The following is a 26,173-nucleotide window of genomic DNA, read 5'->3' as shown; positions in this document are numbered from 1 at the left end:
GAGTTACTATCAATTAATAATTTTTATGTAATCAGTTTCACCAAATTTTTTGAGTTTACTTAACTTATTGGGTTTTACAGTGTAGGAGATGTTTAGCCGTTTCAGAATTAGACAGATACACCTGATGCTTATTCTCACTCATTCTCTCTCATATTGTGAAAGTGCAGTTTTGGAAATAAAAAATTTAAAAAAGCTCTTTGACTGAAGATAAATCTATTTTATTTCACTTCGCTATTATTTAACTGAAATTCGATTTTATATTTGAAACAATCGGCTGCTCGTTTGGGCAGTTAATCTGACATCCTAACCCTCTCACACTGCACGACAAACGACGCATGATGAAGATAAAATTCAGCCGATTAAGAAATTCAGCAAAGCAATCGCAAGAAGTATCACACGCAGTGACAGTGACATTGATATGGCGTGCTGATTCGTTTATTTTTTTCTAAACGACTATCGGTTAACATTTGGGAAATTATTCATATAACTTGTCTCAGTGACATGCAGACGCTATGGCCCAGTGTGCTTGGGCAACTGCCCTTTTGCCGTCCGTGGCCCTTCCGAGGGAGGGGGGGAAATAATATAGGCAAATATGATTTCGAATTTCAACAATATTTTCTTTATAATTAGTAATTTTGATTGAAGTTTCGTAAAACAAGGTTTTCAGAGTCAATCATTCAGATTCAGACACCTTGAGAGAGGCAAAAAGGAGGGGCGCGGGCATAGCGGGGGACACGCAGCACGCTTCACTTTTTTAAAATTTTAAATTACAAGTATAAAAAAAAACAAATTATCAATTAATTAATTAATTAGATTAGTTATGTTGGTAAAAAATATTATGAAATCATGTAGTCCATATTTAATTTAAAGTTAAATAATAAATTTTGATTGCTGAAAATGAACCGAATAAGGTGAACTTTCAATTGATCAATAGTACCATTTTGACTACCCCAAAGAGAAGGGATTTTTGGGAGTCCTGTACACATTTTGTATACATCAGTGTTGTTTGGGGTCAATTTGACCCCAGGCTGTTTAGCTTTATAAACATATAAAAAATATCAGAATTTTACACATGTGTGTTGAATGATGTAAAGGTCAGCATGACATGCAATTTTATAAACTCCAGCAACTTTAGATCCTTAAAATAACATAATTATAACTGTATTAGTGCAAAAAACCACTAACAGTTCACAGGACAGGGGGCAAAACATTCTCATGAGAACTTGATATTTCTCATTCTGTGGAGGAATATATTGTTCCTACAAACATATTGATAGTTCACACAACATAGTGGTTATGCAGAGATATAAAAGGTTTCACAGCAGCTTCTAAACCAGTTCTCTATGTGTTCTGTCTCCCTCTCTTTCTGCTCTCTCTCTCTACTGAAAATGACGTCTAAGAAAAGGTTTTCTCTCAGTGAGGATTTCTCACATCTCTTTCACCATGACAGAGACATAGAGGAGAATGTGTCTGAGAAAAAGGAGGACTTTAGAGAGGATCCTGATTATAATTTATTCCTCCTCTGATGAAAATGAGCCCTTTACTGTAGACCCTCTTTTTTTTTCAACCAATAGAAAACAGACTACCTTCCAAAAGTAAAAAGTTATTATGGTCTGTCTCCCCACTTGGAGAAAATGATAAACTTAGTGCTGCTAATGTAATCAGAATAGTTCCAGGTCTCAGCAGATATGCTGTCAGCCACGTCCAAACATAAAATCAGCATTTGAGTTCTTCAGAACACCATCAATCTAAAAGGATAAACTACTGTAGATGATACATTTAGAGGGAGGTGTGTGTTTAGAGGGATAGTTAGAAAGACTTGTATTTAATCCCACATGTAAGTCTACATTGTGTTGCTCAGTTTGGAGAGTACAAGTGAAAAGGTGAAGAAAGAACAGGTGTTTGGGCTGCAGACAGATCCAGCACGTCTCTAAACACAGTCCATGTCTCCTCCCTGTCCTACGCTTCAATAGCACAGAAACAAGGCAGGACTGATGAGATCTTAATAAACTCAGCAATATGGGATGAATGGAACAAGTAGGATCTTCTTCTTTACAATCCAGACTCCCATGTGACTGAGCATGAATTTCTGCTCGTTTGTTTTTTCCTGTGGTCAAATTGGCCCCAAACAGAATACTTGTTACTATTCAAGAGAACATTAAATCTTTTTCATTACAATTTTTTTAATGACTATTCAAGGAGTCAACAAACAAATATAGCATGTGACATAAACTTTTACATTATATTACATTTCGCAGACGCTTTTGTCCAAAGCGACTTACAATATTGAAGTGCAAATAATAGAAGAGGTTAAGTACAAAAATAATAGAAGTTAAAAACAAAACATCTTTAGATAGGGCCTTAAGGAGGTCAGAGGGAAATAATGGGATAGAGGAGTAGAGAAGAGGAAGAAGGAGATGAGATTAGAATTAGTTAGTTTGTTAACTTGGGTAAAAATGTTCTTAATATATAATAATTTTTTGTAGTTTGAAATTGCTGGGGTCAAATTGACCCCAAACATAAAAGGTGTTAGTAAATTTGAAGGTAACAGAAGGATTAAAACTACCCAAACAAATGGCACTTACCAATTTTACTCAAAGGTCAGAACTATTGTTAAAGTAGAAATTGTGACATTTCTTTTCAACACTTTCTTCAATACAGAGATCTATTAGAACTATAAAATCTTTACGATTCTTTCAATATGTAAGAGTGCTTTACACCAAGAACCCATATGTTAACAAATGATTCTTAATGTGCTTGACTTGGTTCTCACTGTTGATGGTTTACAAGTGTGAAGTACCCTTATATACAGAAATAAGGATGATCCATTGTGATGTCAGAGAGTGATTTTACAGGGAGGAGCTGTGAATGACCTCAATTTATGGAAAGCTTTCAGAATACATAAATAGTAAGACTTTAGACAAGGTGAGCAACAAACAAGATCTGCTGCAGTACGATCTCCTTTTCAAGAACCTGCAGGACATCAAGAAGGTAAATGCAAATAAAATGTAACCAAAATATTTTAAATGAAATTTAGATTTTAAAAAAAGTATCTACTGGAATCAATGTCACAATTGGTGCTCTAACAACAGCACTGATCTTTCCATAGTAATTAGTAAGTGCTATTTGTTGGGGTAGTTTGAAGTGACTCTAACAATGAAATATATTTTGCTGATAAACTGGTGCACATTTCTATCTCTTCTATCTCTGAGTGTCACTCTAACTGTAGCCATCTTACCTAAATTGAAATGTAAGTGCAAACAAGTTGGGGCATCACTTGAAGTTTGCCATCAACAGTGAGGACCAAGTCCATCTGGTACAACTTTAGCATTTATTACATACAGTGTTAAAAAGGTTGTATCAATTTAGTGTAAATTTTTGAACAGTGTTAACTTGCATGGTAAATTTTGTCAGTACAAGATTGTTTGAATATCCATGGTGACCATCACAAAGTGAAGCATTGATTATTTAATACAAGGAGTAAGTGCTTCTCTTTGGGTGGTCAAAATGTTTATATTGATCAATTAAAGGAAAGCTCTTTAGCATTTATTACATACACAGTGTTAAAAAGTAAAAAAAAAAAATATTTACCATTAAAATTCCTTAAATTAATGGCTCACATCATTATTAATAACAGGATCTACTACATTTTTAAACATTGGTTATTTAGTAATATGTGAATGTCTTGTTTAAAGTCATTTAATATTTTATTTTAGATACTGTGGACACATTTTTAGAAATCCACTTATTCTTATGCAATTCCACTTCTTACCTGTTTTACCTGAACATCTCCTTGCTATAATCCCTCTGAAAACAAATTCTTTATTTTTAAATGTAATATTTTACAAGCGGACTTTTATATTAGCAACTGTTGCTCATTTCACAGAGATGTTCAGCAGCAACTCCATGAACAGCTGCCAGAAAGACACGTGACTTTCCCATCAAAATAAAAGTCCGCCTATAAAATATTACATTTAAAAAGAAAGAATTGGTTTTGAAAATGATTGTAGCGAGGTAAGGGTCAGGTAAGACTCTGTAAAGTGGAATTCCACTCTGCCACTAGTGTTTTTATAAGTAATGTTGATTAACTTACTGATTTAACAGAAAACTCACAATTTTACTGTGATGATAAACATAGTTTGAAAATATATAAATAAAAAAAATGTTAGCAAATTGCAGTATCTTTATCCACGCTGTTTTATTAAGCTTAGTTTTATTAAGAAATCCCAGTTAAAACCATTAGTGTGGAATAGCAAGTGTACCACAGTAATACAGTTCTGCTGTAACTATATTAATATATATTAAATTCAGGACACACTTTACACACTTTCATTAACCCAAAATAACTCCAAAATATTCAGTATTATGAAGGAAAATACATCAGAGTAAGTGAATTTCTAAAAAATGGTCCACAATACCAACAATCCATTATTTAATTACCATACTTTAGACATTATTACTAAATTACTAAATTACTTATGTTTCAAATGCAATAGATCTTGTTAATTAATGATGATCTGAGTCATTTGTTTAATGTATTTTAATGGATAATAATGTCTGAACTTGTCTTCTAAGAATGAACTGAAGCATAACTTAATAATTTTACAGCGTTTATTATTGTTGTAAGTGTAACAGAGTAATAAAATACCTTTGTTTTAGATGAACTTTATAAAATGAGGCACTTTAATGCTGGTAAATGAAGTTTTGGCGGCCCCTGCTGTTTAGTGGTGAACTGCAGTTACGCTACGTTTGGTCTTTCTGAGCCACCGTACCTCAGCAGCGGTCTGTGTGTTTCTGTGCTGCGGGTAGGTGCTGAGCTCCGTGTTCTATGAATAAATAGTGGTTAAAAACATGTTTTAAGTTAAAAATACTGCTATTAATTCGAGTATAAGACATATTAAAAAGTGTTTTTGTAGAGAATTCACTGATTTAGGTAATAGTTAAGAGTTTATGAGCTTATTTCTCTCTTCTCTGTTAGAAGTTCAGTGAGACTAACACGAGGCTCAGTTTTCCCTCCACTGTCTGTAGCTGTGCCAGCAGAATATCAGATAATCCTTATTATTATTATTATTATTATTATTATTATTTATTAAGTATTAATGATACATTTTTATTTATTTATTCAGCTCGGTGTTAACTGCAGTAGTCACTCCAGTAAAAAGGAAGTAAGAAAAGTACATATTGTCATCCAGGTATGTGTTTCATTCATATTTTAATATATTTCTGGTCATGTTCTGTTGTATTTTTATGTTTGTGAAATGTGCTCATGTACATGTATTTTAATGTGTATTTTTGGGGGACAAGATTCTACTGGTAATGCAGAGACAATTAAAAATAACACTTTAAGAATTGTATCTTATATTTTATAGAAAATCATGTGTAAAGCCATACAGTAAGCGGTTTTATGTGTTGTTGCCATATATGTACTGGATCTGAGCAGCAGTGCATTTCTATGCTGCAGCTTAGTGTTAACCGCAGTAACCACTACAGTAAAAAGAAAATAAAAAAGTACATATTGTTAATTGATGTACACTTGTTGCAAATGTCATCTGTATTTTAAATATGTTGGTAAATATATAAATGTCAAACAATATTAGGTAATGTTTAATAAAAGTAGCATAATAAACAAATTCATTATTTCATTCTCTGGCAGCATTTTTTTATACTAGGGGAATAGACAGAATATTTTGATAAAGCACAAAACTGATTATCCCACAAAAAAAAAAAAAAAAAAGAAAATTGCCCAGCAACACTAGTTTTAGTACAGTTATTACAGTCAAGCTTCTTAAATCCACTGATTGTGTTTGTTAGGCTAGTATAAAACATGCTGTCAGTGGCTGAATTAATGTTTTAAGAATTGTTTTCTCAGTCAGAATATTATCATAAAGTACAAACGCTAAACTGTATTTCCCAGCAAAACTAGTTTTAATACAGACATTACAAACAACTCAAACAAGAACCTGATTTCAGTTTTGTGAGGCTACCAAAATATCCTAGAATAGAATAAGGTTCATTTTTGTTCAAAAACAGTTACTTAGCTGACAAGCTAAAGTTATCAGTGCTTTATTTTACCGGATAGCTAATGTCTAGCTAGGTAAAGTTACCGGCATTTTGTTTTTAAGTGGTAGCTAATGTTTGTTAGTTAGCTAAAGTTGCAAGCATTTTATAACCGGTAGATAATGTTAGTTAGCTAGCTAAATTACCAGTGCTTTTTAAAAAAACTAAGTAGCTAACGATAGCTGACTAGCTAATATTACCAGTGCTTTTTCAACTACGTAGCTAACGTTATCCAGGTAGTTAAAGTTACCAGCTTGTTTTAAACCTAATAGCTAACGTTAGCTACCTAGTTAAAGTTGCCAGTCCTTTTTTAACCAAGTAGCTAATGTTAGCATTTTTTTTTTAAATAAATGATACTGGACAGATATAGTCTATAGTAGATATATAAAGGGAAATGAGAACTGTGAATTTTTCTTTTGCTAAAAACAGTAAAAATGTAGGACCCTGATGTAATAATTAGGGGTGGGTGATATGGCATGATATTTTAGGGTATAATATTGTTCACGATATTCAAAAATGTTGGTGATTATTATTGTGTACGATATGCACTGTAAAAAAAAAAATGTCACTCCAACTTAAAATCATTAAGCAACTAATTTCCAGGCCTTTTTTAAATTAGCAAACCTTTATGGCTCATTTGTTCTCTGCACTTACAAAATTAAGTTGGTCTAACAAGTCTTAAATGTTAGCTACATCTAAATGATTGAATCACTTCAATATAGAATTTATCATAGATCTTTTATCATTATCTAATATTTTAAATTGTTAACTTAATATATTTAGTCGAGGTCATTTAAAATGTATGCTAAGCTTGCCAACTTTAAAATGTGTTGATTAGTTGCTAAAATATTTTTAGTTAGATTAACAAACTGAGAAGTGTTAGTTGTACATCAACACTACTAAAAACACTACTAAACTGAACATTTTTTATAAAAATATATAAATAAAGACTCATCAATATAACATTTTATTAGAGTATTTTTTATTTTAGAGTAAAATCACTTTTCTGCAGTTCACACAAGGCAGCTGCATACAAAATAAAGAAATAAAAAACACAATAAACTGAAGTGTATTTAACTGCAGATTTTCCCGTAAATGTTATTTTTAGGTTTGTCAACGTTAAAGCAGTAGAACACGAGAGGGAGTGTGTTATTCATGGATAGATACTTTATTTATCCCGAAGGAAATTTAGGAATAACATCACGGCTGTGATTTGGTCGTAGATCATCACAGTCGTGATGTTATTTGTGCTACCACACAACCTCGAGTGTTCTATTGCTTTTACACAACATTTATTTATTTTTTTTTAACAAAATGAATAAATTTTGTTTTGGGGTCGAGAAGACTGTGTAAATTGCATTGAGAGACTATTTGATCAAATCCATATTTTGTAGTTCGAAGAGCAGTGCGAGGAGAGTTTCTTTGGTAGCAGTACACAGCACTAGACAGGAGAAGCCAAGCAGGATAGATAAGGGGAGGAGAGGGAGAAAAATGCGACCGCCTCTGAAAGAGTCAAGCAAAAGTTATTTTGCATAATAGTAGTAGTAGTAATTACCTGCTAGATATTTTATTTATTTTAGTATTAACTTCTGTACACTAAAAAAATATTAATTGCATAAATTAATATTTATGCAATTTTTGCAATATTTATATATATAACAAACACTTTTTCACACCACTGTATGGTGCCAGGAGCCTATGGGAAAGCTGTATGAACAAACACTGTAGAAAGAGCAATGACGTGTAGTAACTAAAAGTTGGTTGAAATCATATTTTTTTTCATTGGCTCCATTATCATTTTTAAGTTTTCAGATTGACGTTCTCTGAACAAATTTTATTGAGTTGTACTGGCCGGTGAGTTCACTCAACTTGATAATATTAGTTCTCCTGACTAAAACATAGAATCACTTTTTAGAGTGTGGCACACCCCTAGTCCATATGCATTTAATTTTAAGTATATTATTTTAAATATACACAAACAACACATCTTTTATGATTAAAGATAATTAATGTGAATGTCGTTTCTGGAGCTGTGATGGTGTGTAGATGCATGAAATAAGTGTCCACTGTATAAAAAAACTTGAGAGGAAACGTTAGCCAATCTTGTCCTGTGCTCTCTGCCTCGTCATCGACCCACTCAATCTGTAAAACCCAAGTTTTTAATGTCTTTCGGTCCCTCGCCTGAAAAAAAAAACATTATCTCATTTCTTATCTCACATTATCTCATAAAACCAGGAAAGTCAGGTCGAGAGGTCTCTCTCTCTCTTGTCATATACATTACATTCTGGGCTCACTGCTCAAAACATTGATAGGGCTTTATGTTGTTGGAATGGCCTTTTCTGTTTACATTTTAACTTTTTTTTTTTTTCTTCAATTTTCACCCCAATTTACATGGCCAATTACCCAACACACTCATTAGAACTCCCCCTATCACTAATTATGCCCCACTACCAGGAGAGTGAAGACTAGCACACGCCTTCTCCGACACATGTGAAGTCCGCCTCTTTTTGAACTGCTCCTGATGCAGCGTTTCCGAGTAGAATCACAGCTCTAATGCTCGGAGAAAAGTGCAACGACTCTGTTCCGATTGTGCTTCAGGTCAGAACATCTCGTTCTCTCTGAAATATATATATATATATACACTGCTCAAACAAATAAAGGGAACACTCAAATAACACAATAAAACTCCAAGTAAATCAAACTTCTGTGAAATTAAACTGTCCACTTAGGAAGCAACACTGATTGACAATCAATTTCACCTGCTGTTGTGCAAATAGAATAGACAACAGGTGGAAATTATTGGCAATTAGCAAGACACACTCAATAAAGGAGTGGTTCTGCAGGTGGGGACCACAGACCACTTCTCAGAACCTATGCTGTCTGGCTGATGTTTTGGTCAGTTTGGAATGTGGGTGGTGCTTTCACACTCGTGGTAGCATGAGACAGACTCTACAACCCACACAAGTGGCTCAGGTAGTGCAGCTCATCCAGAATGGCACATCAATGCGAGCTGTGGCAAGAAGGTTTGCTGTGTCTGTCAGCGTAGTGTCCAGAGGCTGGAGGCGCTACCAGGAGACAGGCCAGTACACCAGGAGACTTGGAGGAGGCCATAGGAGGGCAACAACCCAGCAGCAGGACCGCTACCTCCGCCTTTGTGCAAGAAGGAACAGGAGGAGCACTGCCAGAGCCCTGCAAAATGACCTCCAGCAGGCCACAAATGTGCATGTGTCTGCACAAACGGTTAGAAACCGACTCCATGAGGATGGTATGAGGGCCCGACGTCCACAGATGGGGGTTGTGCTCACAGCCCAACACCGTGCAGGACGCTTGGCATTTGCCAGAGAACACCAGGATTGGCAAATTCGCCACTGGCGCCTTGTGCTCTTCACAGATGAAAGCAGGTTCACACTGAGCACATGACAGACGTGACAGAGTCTGGAGACGCCGTGGAGAGCGGTCTGCTGCCTGCAACATCCTTCAGCATGACCGGTTTGGCAGTGGGTCAGTAATGGTGTGGGGTGGCATTTCTTTGGAGGGCTGCACGGGCTGCATGTGCTCACCAGAGGTAGCCTGACTGCCATTAGGTACCGAGATGAGATCCTCAGACCCCTTGTGAGACCATATGCTGGTGCGGTTGGCCCTGGGTTCCTCCTAATGCAGGACAATGCTAGACCTCATGTGGCTGGAGTGTGTCAGCAGTTCCTGCAAGATGAAGGCATTGAAGCTATGGACTGGCCCGCCCGTTCCCCAGACCTGAATCCGATTGAGCACATCTGGGACATCATGTCTCGCTCCATCCACCAACGTCACGTTGCACCACAGACTGTCCAGGAGTTGGTGGATGCTTTAGTCCAGGTCTGGGAGGAGATCCCTCAGGAGACCATCCGCCACCTCATCAGGAGCATGCCCAGGCGTTGTAGGGAGGTCATACAGGCACGTGGAGGCCACACACAATACTGAGCCTCATTTTGACTTGTTTTAAGGACATTACATTAAAGTTGGATCAGCCTGTAGTGTGTTTTTTCACTTTAATTTTGTGTGTGGCTCCAAATCCAGGCCTCCATTGGTTAATAAATTTCATTTCCATTGATGATTTTTGTGTGATTTTGTTGTCAGCACATTCAACTTTGTACAGAACAAAGTATTCAATGAGAATATTTCATTCATTCAGATCTAGGATGTGTTATTTGAGTGTTCCCTTTATTTTTTTGAGCAGTGTATATATATATATATATATATATATATATATATGTAATGTCCGTATATCTCACGAGACATAAAAAAGGAGACGACAGTTTGCGTTCACTTAACAGAGTGTTTATTCCTCAACTCCCGCTCTCTAAATGCCCACAGTACAACAACGGTCGGAACTACTTTCAACTCAGCACTCTCTAAAAGTGACAGTGTTCAATTTCTGTATGCCACACATTACATCTCCCCTCTTTAAAAGAGCTCCTCTGTATAAACATGAATAGCATATATATATAACTGTAAACAATCAAATTAACTTATTTTGTAAATGCTTTCTAACATTCAAAAATGAATCAGTGGTAACTGAAAATCATTTACTGTAATCACAAATTTTCATTCCATTATCCTTATCCCCCCTTTTCTGAAAGTAGAAAATTTTACCTAACACACAGTGGATTACGTTGGCAACAAAAAAAAAATCCTGCAATATCTTTACCTCCCTACCATGGGGAAAACAAAATGAAAAAACAGATTCTTACAGCACCTAAACCATTGTACTTTATCAACATGGCTAAACATGTCTGGCTACAGATCAAGCTTAACTACCGGTTTGCATATTCTGCCAGAACGTGTGACTGTATGTCCAGGTGTAAGAGTCTCTTGTGTGACACAAGTCGGCGTCACAGTTTCAGTGGTCCCGTCAATGTCCACCTCCACTGATGTAGTAGCCACATCAGAATCTTTGCTGTCTGATGTGTGATGGTCGGGAACAGCCAGTAGGTGGCGTCTGTTCCTTCTGTAACGCTCGCCTTTTGCTGTCTCCACAATGTAAGACCTTGGTGTGGAGCTTGTGCCATGAACAACAGCAGGAGTTGTCCACTGTTTCTGTCCATCCAGTTTCGTGAGTACAGAATTTCCTGTGTTCAACGGTGGCAACTCACGCACTCCGTTGCGTCTGTTGTAATAGTATGCCTGCCGTTGCTTGGCTCTTCCATCAGCTTGTTGAATTTTGTCCATGTTGGGCCAGCAAGGTTTCAGGTTATCCTGTAGCATCGGCAAGGTCGTCCTGATTTTCCTGCCCATTAACAGTTCAGCTGGACTGACTCCTGTAGAGGAGTTGGGTGTAGCTCTATATGTCAACAGAGCGAGAAGAGGGTCGTCCTGACGTAGGATAGTCTTTGCAATTTGAACAGCCCTTTCTGCATGGCCATTACTCTGAGGGAAATGGGGACTAGAAGTCACGTGAGTAAAGTCATAGTTCTTACTAAACTCTCTCATCTCTACAGAAGCTAGCTGAGGACCATTGTCACTCACTAACACCTCTGGGATACCGTAACGTGCAAAAGTAGACTTAAGCCTCGAGATAACCTGGCTGCTTGTAGTGTTAGGTAAATGTAAGACCTCTAAGAACCTAGAAAAGTAATCAGAAACAACCAAGTAGTTCTGTTTCTTAAACTCACATAGGTCTACTGCCACTTTCTGCCACGGCCTAGATGGTAACTCAGTTGAAATTAAAGGCTCTTTCCTGTGCGTGTTTCTATTCTCTACACAGAATGAACACTGCTGCACTCTGGTAATAATGTCCTGTCCCATTTTGGGCCACCAAACTGACTGAAGTGCTCTCTCTCTACACTTACTTAGACCTTGATGCCCATCATGAATTCTCTCTAGAATCACCTTTCTCATACCCACTGGGATAACTATGCGATTCCCTCTCACTACCAAGCCATCTAGCTCAGATAGCTCTCCTCTGACCTGGTAAAAATCCCTTACTGACTCTGGAACTCTGTCTACATACTCAGGCCAACCTGACCTAATAAAGCTGCGTACTGCCTGAAGCTGTGGATCGTTATTTGTACTATGCTTTATTTCACTGAACCTTTGTGGTGTGGCTGGTACCTGGCTTATAACTGCATCTATGTGTGCTGCCACATCATCTTGAAGATCTCCCTCACCATAACACCTCTAGACAAAGCGTCAGCCACTGCTAGTGTTTTCCCTGGTGCATACTCAGCTACTCCACTAAACCGCATAAGCCTCATCAACAGCCTCTGACACCTAATGGGAACATTATCTAGGTCTTTACTGTTAATAAGGGGTACAAGGGGCTTGTGGTCAGTTATGAGTCTGAAATTGGCAAGTCCGAACAGGTATTTGTCAAATCGTTCGCACGCCCAGACGCTGGCCAGGCACTCTTTCTCAATTTGGGCGTACCTTGTCTCAGTGTCGCTCAGCTGCCTAGACACATAGGCCACAGGTTTCCACTGGTCACCGTGCTGCTGGAGAAGAACAGCCCCCAACCCGTAGCTGCTGGCATCAGCTGACACGGCAGTGGGTTTCGTCACATCATAGAAAGCTAGAACTGGGACTGTGGCCAACAGGGTTTTGAGCTTTTGAAACGCCATCTGTTGTGCAGATTCCCACAACCACTCCATCTTTCCTTTAAGCAGCGCGTAGAGTGGCTCTGCTACTGTAGACAGCTCTGGAACATACTTGGCCAAATAGTTCACCATCCCCAGGAATCTTTTCAGTTCCGTGACATTGTTTGGCTGGGGAAAGTTCTCTATCCCAGCCACCTTCTCCGGGTCGGGCCGGACGCCGGTCTTATCGATGACATGGCCCAGAAAACGGACCTTGGTCTGCCTGAACTTGCACTTGTGCTCGTTCAACTTGAGCCCTGATGCTTCAATGACCTTCAGAGCCTCTGCTAGACGCTGGTCGTGGATTTCCTCGCTTTCTCCATGAACGAGGATATCATCCATAAACAGCTCTATCCCTTCCAATCCTGCCAGAGTCTCTACCATTTTTCTTTGAAAAATCTCTGGTGCACTCGTGATCCCGAACGGAAGGCGCCGGAAGGCATACCTCCCAAACAGTGTGATAAAGGTGGTGAGCTTTTTACTGTTCTCATGTAAAGGTATCTGGTAAAAGCCACTTGCTGCATCCAGTGTTGTGAATACAGTCGATCCTGCAAGTCTAGGCAGTATTTCCTCGACAGTAGGTAGCATATACTTTTCGCGTTTCACTGCTTGATTGAGCCTCCGGAGATCTGCACAGCAGCGAACCTCCTTTCTGTTGGGCTTTAGAACCGGCACCATGGCCGCGCACCACTCGGTTGGCTTAGTCACTTTTTCTATGATGCCTTCACTTTCCATACGGTGGAGCTCTGTCTTCACAAGAGGGACAAGCGGCAAAGGTATCCGCCTTGCCGTGTGCACCGAATATGGTTTGGCATCATCCTGAAGGACTATTTCCACTGGTTCTGTGTTCAGTAGTCCCCCTGACCTGAAGACACTGTTGACCTCGTCCACTCGTTTCACGAGACCCATGTCAACAGCTTCGGGACGGCCTAGAAGACAACTGACTCGACCTCTCATAACATATACTTTAAAGGAGTATTGCTTTTCCTTGTATTTTGTGGTAGCCTGAAATAGCCCCATGCAGCTGAGGTGTCCTCCTGGGCTAATAAAGTTCTTGTCGGGTGGAGTAAGTTTGATTTTAGGCTTCATCATTTTAAATGTGTTCAGGTTGATAACTGTGGCATCTGCTCCAGTGTCTATTTTAAAGGTGATTGTGATATTGCTCACCTCCAGGTTAACTGTCCAATCTTCCTCACTGTGGGTCTTTCTGCCGATTTCCCCAAGGAAGTATGGCTGTTTTACCTCCTGTGTGACTTCTCTCACTTGCTTCGAGTGACACACACGCTCCCAATGTCCTTGTTTTTGACACTTATTACACTTACTCTTAAGTGCAGGGCATCTTTTCATATCACTGTGCTTGGGTTTTCCACATCTCACACAACTCTCTGCTTTATAGCGCCCCTGGTGGCTGCTGCCGCTCTGCCGCTGCTTGCCCCTCCCCCGTCTGTCTGACTGCGGGCTGCCGTGATGACGTAGCGCATTCACGCTTGCATACTGCGGCTCCGGTGGGTTAGACTGGAGACTGACCTGCTTAGTAATCTCCTCCGCCTGCCGCACTTGATCAATGACTTCAGCTAACATTAAATCCGCTTTAAGCTGAAACGTACGAGACAGGTCTTTGTCTAAAATGCCCACCACTAGGCGATCTCGGATGTGTTCATCTCGCCTTTCCCCAAACTCGCAGTACTCCGCCAGCTCGTACAGCACGCATATGTACTGCTCCGCGGTCTCCCCAGGCTGCTGGCTGCGCTGATAAAAACATGCCCGCTCATGTATAACGTTACGGCGGGGAATAAAGTACTCGTCGAACTTTTTGAGAACTTTATCAAAGTCTTTCTCTTCCTCTTCACTGGCGAAGTGGAACGAGCTAAATATCTTTTCAGCCTCGCTCCCCATGGAGTAAATGAGAGAACTCACTTGTATTTCTCCGCTGTCCTTACTCAGCTTCGTTGCCTGCCGATAGCGCGAAAATCTCTGTTTCCACTCCGGCCACTCCGCTGGGCGGTCAAACTTGAACTCACTCGGTGGATTAAACTTCGCCATAGCGTTACCTTCCTTTAACGCACAAGTAACTGCTCCTTCAGGCACCCAGTTTCTTCTGACACCATGTAATGTCCGTATATCTCACGAGACATAAAAAAGGAGACGACAGTTTGCGTTCACTTAACAGGGTGTTTATTCCTCAACTCCCGCTCTCTAAATGCCCACAGTACAACAACGGTCGGAACTACTTTCAACTCAGCACTCTCTAAAAGTGACAGTGTTCAATTTCTGTATGCCACACATTACAATATATAAAAGAAATTTGAAACTGTAAATAATAAGCAAATCATACTGTGTGACACTGGCAGCCAGGCTGCTTTCTATACATTTTTTTTATCTAGATAGTAAAGTAATAGAGATATGCTGCAAGACAGACAAATATATTTATAAGATAAAACGTGATACACCTTTATTGATCCCCTGGGATTAGAGCAGGATAACAGATTAACAGATTATTGTTAATAAAATAGTACAGTATTAATAGTATGGATTAGTGTATTATAGTGTAAAGTGAGATACAATAGTAGTACAACATTGTATTCAGTACTGGACAGCAGCACTGTTTCTGTCTACTGCAGAACAAGCTAAAACTTCATATTATAATGTGTATGGATTTATAATAGGATTAAAGTACAGAAGATTTTAGGGAAATGTAAAGGTGTACCAGTATTTTTCTCCATACAGTGTAACTGATTTAGTTAATTCTTTTTGGTTAATTGACACAATTAAATTTGTCTTTGTTTTTTCCAGAAATTAAAATATTCCAGGGTTTTCTCCTGAAATTCATCACCACCAACAACCAGGATATTTAAATAAGAGCAATGTTAAACTGCTGAAAGAGGTGAAGCACAAGACATCCTGAAGAATCTCCAGAACACGCAGAAATTGCTTGATACTTTTAACAGACAAACAAAGCAAAGTCCCGACATGGAGAAACATCACCAGCGCATTCACACAGAGAAACCGTATCACTGCTCAGACTGTGGGAAGAGTTTTACTGCACTAAATTCTCTCAAAATACACCAGCGCATTCACACAGGAGAGAAACCGTATCACTGCTCAGACTGTGGGAAGAGTTTTACTAAACAGAGTAATCTCAAAATTCACCAGCGCATTCACACAGGAGAGAAACCGTATCACTGCTCAGACTGTGGGAAGAGTTTTACTATACAGAGTAATCTCAAAATTCACCAGCGCATTCACACAGGAGAGAAACCGTATCACTGCTCAGACTGTGGGAAGAGTTTTACTAAACATAGTACTTTCAAAATTCACCAGCGCATTCACACTGGAGAGAAACCGTATCACTGCTCAGACTGTGGGAAGAGTTTTACTAAACATAGTACTTTCAAAATACACCAGCGCATTCACACAGGAGAGAAACCGTATCACTGCTCAGACTGTGGGAGGAGTTTTACTAAACTGAGTCATCTCAAAATTCACCAGCGCATTCACACAGGAGAGAAACTGTATCACTGCTCAGACTGTGGGAAGAGTTTTAATCGACACAGTCATCTCAGACTGCACCAGCGCATTCACACAGGAGAGAAACCGTATCACTGCTCAGACTGTGGGAAGAGGTTTAATCAACAGGGTGATCTCAAAAAACACCAGCGCATTCACACAGGAGAGAAACCGTATCACTGCTCAGACTGTGGGAAGAGGTTTAATCAACAGGGTCATTTCAAAATTCACCAGCGCATTCACACAGGAGAGAAACCGTATCACTGCTCAGACTGTGGGAAGAGTTTTATTAAACAGAGTGATCTCAAGAAACACCAGCGCATTCACACAGGAGTGAAACCATATCACTGCTCAGACTGTGGGAAGAGTTTTAATCAACTGAATCATCTTAAAAATCACCAGTGCATTCACACAGAAATGTATCCCAGATGTATTCCACTGCAATAAAAAGTGCAAATTCTAAATCTTTGACAGCCAAAACACCTTATTTCACGCAAAACCTTCACTCTGTCACTTGAGACACATTCCAACAGAAACAAACAAGAACTGAATTTAACAATGTCATTTACATGTTCAGCAAAATTAATCATATTTGGGCATGTTGTTTAATGTATTCCATGATATGTTTTCCCCAGACATGTATATGTATAAAGACATATATAAAGAACTAGAGACCCATATTTAAGTACTCTATCAAAAAAAAAATATTTGTGTAGTAGTTGAAGTGTTCTTTAAGCATCATACTTAAGTACTAAAGTATTCAACATTCTGTGTTCTAATTCAAGGATTCAAGGAGATTTTATTGTCATTCGCATCACGTGGTACATGAGGTGGAACAAAATTGTGATCTTACGATCCAGTTTACACCCAAGAGCTGTTGTTAAAATAGATAATATAGATAAAATAAGATAACAAAAAAAAACACAATTAAAAGAGAATAGAACAAAATAGATAAAGATAAATACTCAAAAAAGTAAGCGGGAGGTAGGAAGCAGCATGATGAGAGTAGGCAGGAAGCAGCAACATGAAGTCCAGAGTGCAAGTTTGCTATAGCAGCATGATAATGTAAATTAGAGCAGTAAAAGATAAAGTGTCTCAGTGCGGTTTAAAGTGACAGTGTTTGTAAACAGTAATTTGTCCTTGTGTGTCAGTGCAGTGTGTTGTTAGGTGGAGTTTAAGAGTCTTACAGCTTCCGGAATGAAGCTGTTTCTGAGTCTGGTTGTTTTGCGCTTGATGCTCTGCAGCCTCCTGCCTGAGGGTAGCGGGACAGGAAGTGTTTGTGCTGGGTGGGTGGGATCCTTCCTGATGCAGGTGGCCCTTTTCCTGCATCTGGAGGTGTAGCTGTCTGTGGTGCTGGGGAAGCTGACTCCAACAATCTTCTGTGCAGCCTTCACCCCCCTCTGCAGAGCTTTCCTATCTGCAGCAGAGCAGCTTCCATGCCACACGATGCTGGAGCTTGATGCTGGAGCACACAACGCTCTATACCACACATCTGTAAAAGCAGGTGTGGACTGCGCTCCCGAGTCCAGCTCGTCTCAGCCTCCTGAGGAAGTAGAGCCGCTGATGTGCCTTCCTGACCAGAGTGGAAGTGTTGTTGCTCCAGGTGAGGTTGCTGCTCAGGTGCACAGCCAAGTACCTGTAGCTGTCGACCACTTCCACCGCAGATCCTCCTGCAAGGAGAGGTGGGCATGCTGACCCCTTCTGAAGTCGACAATTATCTCCTTTGTCTTCTTTACGTTGATGCAGAGGTTGTTATCGGTAGTCATTCAGACCTGTCACTGCAGAGCTCTTGGGGACCGGGATGATGGTGGCAGTCTTCAGGCAAGTGGGTGGAGGCGTTGAAGGTGTCCGCCCGGACGTCCGAGAGCTGGTCTGCGCCGTCTCGTAGTACCCGTGCAACATTGGATTTGTAGTCTGTGATGCACTTGATGCCCCTCCATGCTCTGTGGATACTGGGAGGAAAAGTGTCCCTGGATTTTCTGAGCATATGCAGCTTTTGCCCTCTTAACTCCAACAGTCAGCTCTCTTCTAGCCCTCCTGTGTTCATCGGGGTCACCAGACCTGAAGGCAGCATCCCTGGCTTTCAGCAGAGAATGCACCTCTGAGTTCAGCCAGGGCTTGTTGGGGTAGCAAGTCACAGTCTTGGTGGCGGTGACATCCTCCACACACTTGCTGATGTACCCGAGAACAGTAGATGTGTATTCCTCCAGATCCAGCTCCCCCTCCGTCTCAGCAGCCTCCCTGAAGACCTGCCAGTCTGTGCAGCCGAAGCAGTACTGCAGCACAGCGTCGCCGTCACTGGGCCACACAGTGATGGTCTTCTGTGTGGGTTTGGAGCATCACAGCGGGGGGTGGGGACCAGCATGATGGAGATGTGTTCGGAAAGCCCGAGGTGAGGGCGGGGGAAGGCTCTGTACACGTCCCTCACATTGGTATAAACATGGTCCAGCGCATTATTACCTCGCGTTGGCATGTTCACGTGTTGATAAAACCTCGGCAGCGTGTTCTACGTGGTTAAAATCCCCCGCTAGCACATAGAACGCGTCTGGATGTGAGCTGATGTTGTCATGAAGCTCCTTCAGCGCGTTGTTAGACTTAGCATCCGGTGCTATGTAACAGCAATCACGAACACCGCCGAAAACTCACGAGGCAGATAGTGAGGGCGAAACTTCACAGTCAGCTGTTCTGTCGCCTCAGAGCAGTGGCTGTTTACCAACACGCAGTTTGTGCACCAACCTTTGTTTATGTAGATGGAAGAGCTGCTGACCGGCAAGCTGGAAGGCAGAGTCTGGCATGGTGTGGTTCAGCTAGGTTTCTGTGAAAGCGCCTGCAGTGTTCGAACTTCGAACTTTTGGACCAATTACAGGAAGTTGAGCAGGCGTTCCTCAGCAACGGCAGCAGAAGAACAAAAATAACCGCAAAAGCAGAAAAAAAATGAGCCCTGGATACAGTTCCTTCAGGACAAGCATGTTCGTTTGGCGAATTTGAACTAATCTAGGGTACTGTGCCTGAAGTTGTTGCTGCTGCTGGTATAAAAACCACAATAGCAGCACTACTATGGACACGAAATGAATCTGTTCATTTATTTTATCCTTATCCTGGAAAGGCGTCCCGCCCGCTGAATTGTCAACACTCCAACGTTAGACGATTGACGTTAGAGGGCAATCAGCGTCAAGTTAAGGAAAACACATCGATACGTAAGTGATGACGAAAGGATGTAGGAGTATCACACAAAGGTCTTTGGTGCGCTCCCTAAACAAAAATAGGCGGACCAATTATATACAATGTAGCAAACACATGAACCTTGGTTTGGACCACGGTCCGGACTTTCAGGTATGAAAGCACCCTTACTGGCAAAACTGTCATTAATCCTCAAAAGTTCAGTTCTGCTATAACTCACACACGTGGGGCGTGGGAACTGTGGTTCAGAACCGAAGTAAAAACAGCTCAAAATAGAAAAAAAATCTTGGAAGTACTGAAAGTAATAGTACAAGTATTGTGTTATGTAGATATTACAGAAAGAAGTCAAAAGTATGAATATCATACTGTTTCTATTATTTCAAATGTTTAGGGTAAAGGACACTTTTCCTCTGGCTGTAGCAACAGCACAAGAACAGGAATATACAGGATAGAGTACATTTGCATGAAGTCTTAAATTAACTCTCTGATGAAACCTGCCATATAGAGAGGCTAAACAGCAAGCCGTTTGGATATTTTAACATATTCAGCATAAAAAGTCACTAGTTGGTCTATTACTATTGTAAAATCAACTAAAGCTGTCAAAGGCAAAGATATTACAGCACCTTAAAACACTGAGCTGATCACTTTTTAAACAACAGATCAACTATGTCCCTCCACCTTTAAATCACCCCTCCCTTCTCTTTCCCACTAACATTTGGCCCTGCTCCCTCTGGGTGGGTAGATGGCGCTCTCTCCCCACATCACTTCTAGGGTGATGTTCACAGCACAGGGCGCCTGTGAGCTGATGTACCAGAGCCGAGCCGCTGCGCTTTCCTCCAATGCTCGTTAATGCTGCATCAGCAGCATCTTGAAAAGAAGCGGTGGCTGACTTCACATGTATCGGAGGAAGCATGTGTTATTCTTCACTCTCCTGGTGTGTTGGTAGGGCTGGACCCGAATATTCGGGTATTCGGATATTCGTTCGTTGAGTAGGTATTCGGTTTTTAATTTTGGTATTCGGATATTCGTTTTTTTTCTACTTTCCAGAGCTCCACCTCACTCTAACCCCTTCTGTTCTTGCGGGTCCCGTCAGAATATCTTGCGCGCGGGACAGAACTGAACTGTTATTGGCTGGAGCGGGAGTTTAATCCAGACGACAGTGTTGGGAGTAACGGCGTTAAAATAAACGGGGTTACTAACGCCGTTACTTTTTTCAGTAACAAGTAATCTAACTAATTACTATGACTGTAACTATAACGCCGTTACCATTTTCGACACTCCGTTACTGCACGTTACTTTAGCAGCTGAATGAACTTTTTTTTAACTTTGCGCATACAGACAAAGAGCCCTATCATACACCCCACGCAAGGCGTGTAGCGTGGCGCGTTGCCACCCGTCAACAGTCTATTTTTAGGCTTTACACGCGTCCTTAAAATAGCGTTGGACTTTGGAATATATTAACACCGATGGGCGTGGTGGTCTGGAAATGATGTGTGTTGAGGTAAATTTCTGGCGTGTTTCTATCTTGGCGGCGGAAAAAAGCTTAGCGCGATTGCTCACCCTGCGCTCCAAAATACTCCATACCATCACATCTTTACCACATATATAAAATTATATAAAAATAAACCACACCCAGAGCCTTCAGCAATCAACTATGAAAAAATATATATACTTAAAAATCTGCACTGTAACTATAAATTATTATTAGTTATATTTATTTCTGTCAGTTATAAGGGTTTATATTTATGTTTAGTACACAGACTAAATAACTGTAACTAGGCATTCTGCTGTTTAAAAATTTCAACAGATGCTTATTCTCACTCAAATGCTAGAGTTTTGAAATGGAAAATTAAAAGAGAAAATAACTTTGACTGAACATAAATTTATTTTAGTTAACTTTGCTATTATTTAACTGAATTTCACTTTTATATCTGAAAAACAAAGCACATTTGTCAATCTGGCGCGTGGTGCTGCCCGTCAATTACATAAAACTTAAAACATTTGAAATACACAGAAATAAAAAGCTATATGTTAGCATTCGTTTCTTATCACCAGGGCAAATTTATTAAAATATTAAATATATTAATTCATGAATTAAAATCTCGTCCAGCGCTCTGAAATGTCAGACATGCAAAGTGGTGCTTGGCGCAGCGGCGCGGCATTGCGCGCAGAATAACCTCTGTCTTCTAAAAAAAGTTTTTATAAATAAGATCTGACAAGTATACTAAAATTAATGTTATTAAACTTACTAAAGCCAACAAATGTACTGTTAATTAAAATCAGGCAAAATGCGCCTCTCTCTCTCTTTCGCAGCGCGGAGCTGAATTCAGCGCGAGGCTATAAATAATTTACAACTCAGTTCAGTTAAATAAAAATAAGTAAGGACCTGTAAGTTAATCAAATATTGTCAAATATAAAGGATAGGTTGAGGTTTTGGTGAGCTGTTTTCATGATTTGAAACTGAAACTAACCGAAACTTTTATTATTCTGCGCAAAAAGCCTGTGATTGTTTTAAATGAGTTTTTTAATGGATTTAAATGAGTTTTTTTAACGGATTGTTGTTTTTGTCCATTCTTTTGTTTTGTTTATATATACATTTATTTCTTTGAGTGTGGTTTGGTTTGTTTAATTTTTATCCCCAGACGCGTATTTGTTTTTTCCGTTTTTTTTTTCAGTATTACATGTCTTAGTAATTTTCTTTGGTCCTGTGGGGTTTTTCGTTTCTTATTTTTTTTTATTCGTTAGACTATATTTTTGTCAACATTTTGGGTTTATTTTTGTTTGTTATTTTTCTAATAATAATAGTAATTACATCATTTATTTTCTTTATTTATTCTTTATTTATTTATTTTTACAGGGCGAAGTAACGCAATAGTTACTTTTACTGGTAACTAGTTATTTTTATAGTGGAGTAACTCCGTGAGTAACTCAGTTACTTTTTTGGAGAAGTAACTAGTAACTATAACTAATTACTTTTTCAAAGTAACGTGCCCAACACTGCCAGACGATGCAGGAGCAAATTAATAAATAGTTAAGAAAACTGTAATAATTGTAAAAAAAAAAAAAACCTAAAGAAAACTCTCAAAGCGATGGACCGACACACACACAGGCACACACCGATGGTGTTTGGACTGGGGTAAGGAACGGGACCGCACTATTCAGCGCTGCTGTTTTAATAAATATATAAGTAAATTTGAAGCATTAAATGTAGTTTATTTAATTTATATTAGGAACGTGGGGCGGGAGCGGCAGAAATGTGTATGTGGCGCGCGGGATTAAAAGAAGCAATTTTTTGCGGCGCGGTAACGAGACAGAAACGCGGGAGCGTGGAAGAGTGGGTTTAAAAAATCAGTCTTGCGCAGACCTCTATTATACATGATAAAAAAATGCAGGCTCTTCGAAACTGATTTATATAATAAAACGTAAGGGGTAACGTGGCAACAGTAGGGGCTAAATCGGTTACAAAAGCCTGGCCTACAAAAATGATGTCTGAACGAATTTCCTCTTATCTAATATAATTTAAAATGATTTAAAAATATAAAATAATTTCTAAGCAAACTAAATATTTAATATTTAGCTTATAGCCCAAGTGCAAAAATACAAAATCAGTAATACGACTATGCCCTGCACAATCCTTAAACCGAAATAGACCAAGTACAATAACGTCATTAACAATGACTTTCCTCTACTCTAATATAATTTAACATGGTTTAAAAATATAAAATAATTTCTAAACAAACGAAATATTTAATATTGAGCTTATAGCCCAAGTGCAAAAATACAAAATCAGTAATATGCCCTGCACAATCCTTTAACCGAAATAGACCAAGTACAGTTTACAATGACTGTCCTCTAATATAATTAACAATGTTTAAGAATATAAAATACTTCCTGAACAAACGTTTTTTTTTGTTGTTGTTTTTTTAAGCAAATAGCCTAAGTGTGAAAACACAAACAGCAATTTACTGGGCTGGCTTGCGCAGCGGAGAAACCGTGCAGCAGCAGCGCTCCTAGCCTGCTTGCAGCGGATAAGCCGCAGTGTGCGGCAGCAGAAATTCCGGGATGAAAACACAAAGAAATCTGGGCTAAAAACACAGAAAAAATATGGGGTGAAAAACAAAAATCCGGGATAAAAACACCAAAAATCCGGGGTGAATATGTCTTAAGGGGGCCGTGATTTTCTTTTTTTTTTACCTCTTTTTTTACCTCTTTTTTTTTTAAACGAATATTCGAATATTCGCTTCGAATCAGTGCCGAATATCCGGAGCTCAAAAAACGCTATTCGGGCCAGCCCTAGTGTTGGGGCATTACTAATGATAGGGGGAGTCCTAATGAGTGGGTTGGGTAATTGGCTGTGTAAAAAAAAAAAAAAAAAAAGTGAAATAAAATTATTTAAAAAAACAACAACATATGAACGTGTTGTTTGACCATCCTGGAATTGTGTTTTGTTTTGACTAATCAAATGTAATTATTAAGTGTTTTTTTTAAGAACATATGGTAGATTTCTGAAGCTGTAATCCACATAGTTGATCAGAGTTGGATACCTTTCCTTTGGGACAAGCAGCTAGCCAGGTCAAATTTTAAATTATTAATGAACCAATAAAAGTACATTCATGTAGGTTGCTCCTCCCACCAGTAAGAAGATTGAAGCCTCAGCGAAAGGCCCAAAGACAATGGAGCCTATCATAGTCTTTGAAACCAACACCTCAGTTTGCCCAAGTAATTCAGTCTTTACGACGCAGATAGAGCTGATTTTTTATAGTAGTTACGTTATGAGTTCAGTTCTGAAGAAGGGAAGGTCGTTCGAGTTCGAAAGGAGGGCACTACCAGTGCTTACTCCAGATATTAGATTAGCATAACTTAGTCTTTAAATGTAGATGTCATAGTTCTTAGAGGTAGAGTAGGATACTTAGCTTGCAACTTAACATTTAGGACCAAACCTTCAGCGCTTATGATTAGAAAGTATTTAATAAATACATTTAATATCTTTTCTAGTATATGCATATTAATTATTTCTCTTCACTTCTAGTATCTCTGTTTTCACTCTGTGGAAGCCGTCCTCAATTCACAAAGTGCAGCATGGTTTAGCTTAATGCTATCAACCGAAAGTGAGACCCAGAGCCACAGAAAGACAACACTGGGCCGGGTACAGAGGAGCATCTAGACCCAGAGAGGCCAACAAAATCCTTTCCGGAGTATAAATGAAATACCAGGGTACCCGCGGGTTGTTAAAAAGTCCTAAAACGCCTAAACATTTAGTTTAACATATTCAAGGTCTAAAAATTTCTTGAAATATCTGTGCTAATCAGAGCGAGAGACAGTCAGCACGAGTGTGCATGCTCAGTGTGCTCTCGGTTTCATTTATGTGCTTTTCATGCAAAGTATCGAAAACAGGCACCAATTTCTTTTTTTCTTTTGATATTTAGTAGTACCAAGACATTTTAGTCGGTACCTTCTTGGTATACCCTGCCCTAATCCTGATTTAACATGAATGTCACAACAATTTAATATGAAACACAAATAATTGTATTAAATCATTTGCATCATTAAACCAATTGGTGTGTGATTCTGTTTATATTTAATTTATGTGACAAATGGGAATGACATGGGAATGTTTATTGAATAATGTCAAAAGTGTAAGCAGGCGATTAATTGCAAGTTTAAATAACCATGAAATAAAAATAAGCTTGACTGCAGAACACTAAAATATAATCACATGCTTTTTGTTGTTCTACAGAGCCCCTGAAGTGGCAATGTATTTTACATAAAGTTTTGAGCACCACATACACTTAATATGTGGTGCTCACCACTTAGTATGTTGTGTTTACCACTTAGTACGTTCACTGGGCTGTACCTGACTTTACAGACTGCTATGTTGTGCTGTGCACATGCTCTGCAATCCTCCATCCTTTCATCATGGAAGGGGGGGTTATGAACTTTGGGAGTCATGGCAGATTAAAGCAAATTAAAGACCATAAGGTAAGGTTTTCTGTTTATACAGTTATCAAAACCATATTTATTTAGCTGCCATTTGTGATCTAATGTAGGCTGACCTATCCAGAACGATCCAGCTGACCTAACGCTAGCTAAGTTAGCCTAGCTCAGAAGGCTTGCATTGCTCTCTGTACAAAGCAAGGTAGGCTTGGGTGAAAGTAGCAGCTGTGTGTGTGTGTGCGCGTGCGCGGGCCAAAAAGCTTTTTCTACAAAATGATAACTATGTCCTGCCTTGAACACTTCTAATATGAGGTAGCTAGCTGACTATCTAGCTGTCTATCATTAGCTCTGGGCTTTTAGCAACCTTTAGCTATCTAGCTAGCTAAAACATTCCACACTGAAATATAGTAGTTAACATTAGCAAATCTAGCTAACTAAAACATCCCACACTGAAATAAAGTAGTTAAAATTACCTGAAGTAGCAAGCTAAAACATTCCACACTAAAATGAAGTAGTTAAAATTAGCTAACCTAGCCAACTAAAACATTCCACACTGAAATAAAGTAGTTAAAATTACCTAAAGTAGCTAGCTAGAACATTCCACACTGAAATAAAGTAGTTAACATTAGCTAACCTAGCTAAATCATTCTACGCTGAAATAAAGGAGTTGACATTAGCTCACCTAGCTAGCTTAAACATTCCACAACTTAATCTAGCTAGCTAAACTATTCCACACTGAAATAAAGTAGTTATAGTTAGCTAACCTAGCTAGTTTAAATATTCCACCCTGAAATAAAGTAGTTAATGTTAGCTAACCTAGCTAAATCATTCCACACTGTAATAAAGTAGATTACATTAGCTAACCTAGCTAAATCATACCAACC

General features: G+C 39.2%; 2 protein-coding genes across 6 annotated transcripts in view; one reads left to right on the top strand and one right to left on the bottom strand.

Annotated features, from left to right (window-relative positions):
- The window catches only part of LOC125801343 (zinc finger protein 239-like), a 210,248-nt gene extending 193,412 nt beyond the window's left edge, over window positions 1–16,836 (top strand). For 2 of the 5 annotated variants that reach the window (XM_049477909.1, XM_049477911.1), the window contains exons 2-3: window positions 5,127–5,192; window positions 15,462–16,836. In XM_049477909.1, the coding sequence (XP_049333866.1) occupies window positions 15,639–16,622 (984 nt within the window). In that variant the 5' untranslated portion in view covers window positions 5,127–5,192; window positions 15,462–15,638 and the 3' untranslated portion in view covers window positions 16,623–16,836. The other 3 variants (XM_049477910.1, XM_049477908.1, XR_007438673.1) reach the window with 3 other exon arrangements.
- LOC111197521 (zinc finger protein OZF-like) overlaps window positions 1–26,173 on the bottom strand; it is a 134,460-nt gene that overhangs the window by 26,473 nt on the left and 81,814 nt on the right. The gene's annotated exons all lie outside the window — the stretch shown is intronic.

This window comes from Astyanax mexicanus, chromosome 4 (assembly GCF_023375975.1).
Source record: "Astyanax mexicanus isolate ESR-SI-001 chromosome 4, AstMex3_surface, whole genome shotgun sequence".
Lineage (NCBI taxonomy): Eukaryota > Metazoa > Chordata > Actinopteri > Characiformes > Acestrorhamphidae > Astyanax > Astyanax mexicanus.
Note: the sequence above shows the minus strand (reverse complement) of the source record. Positions and strands in the feature narration are given on the sequence as shown.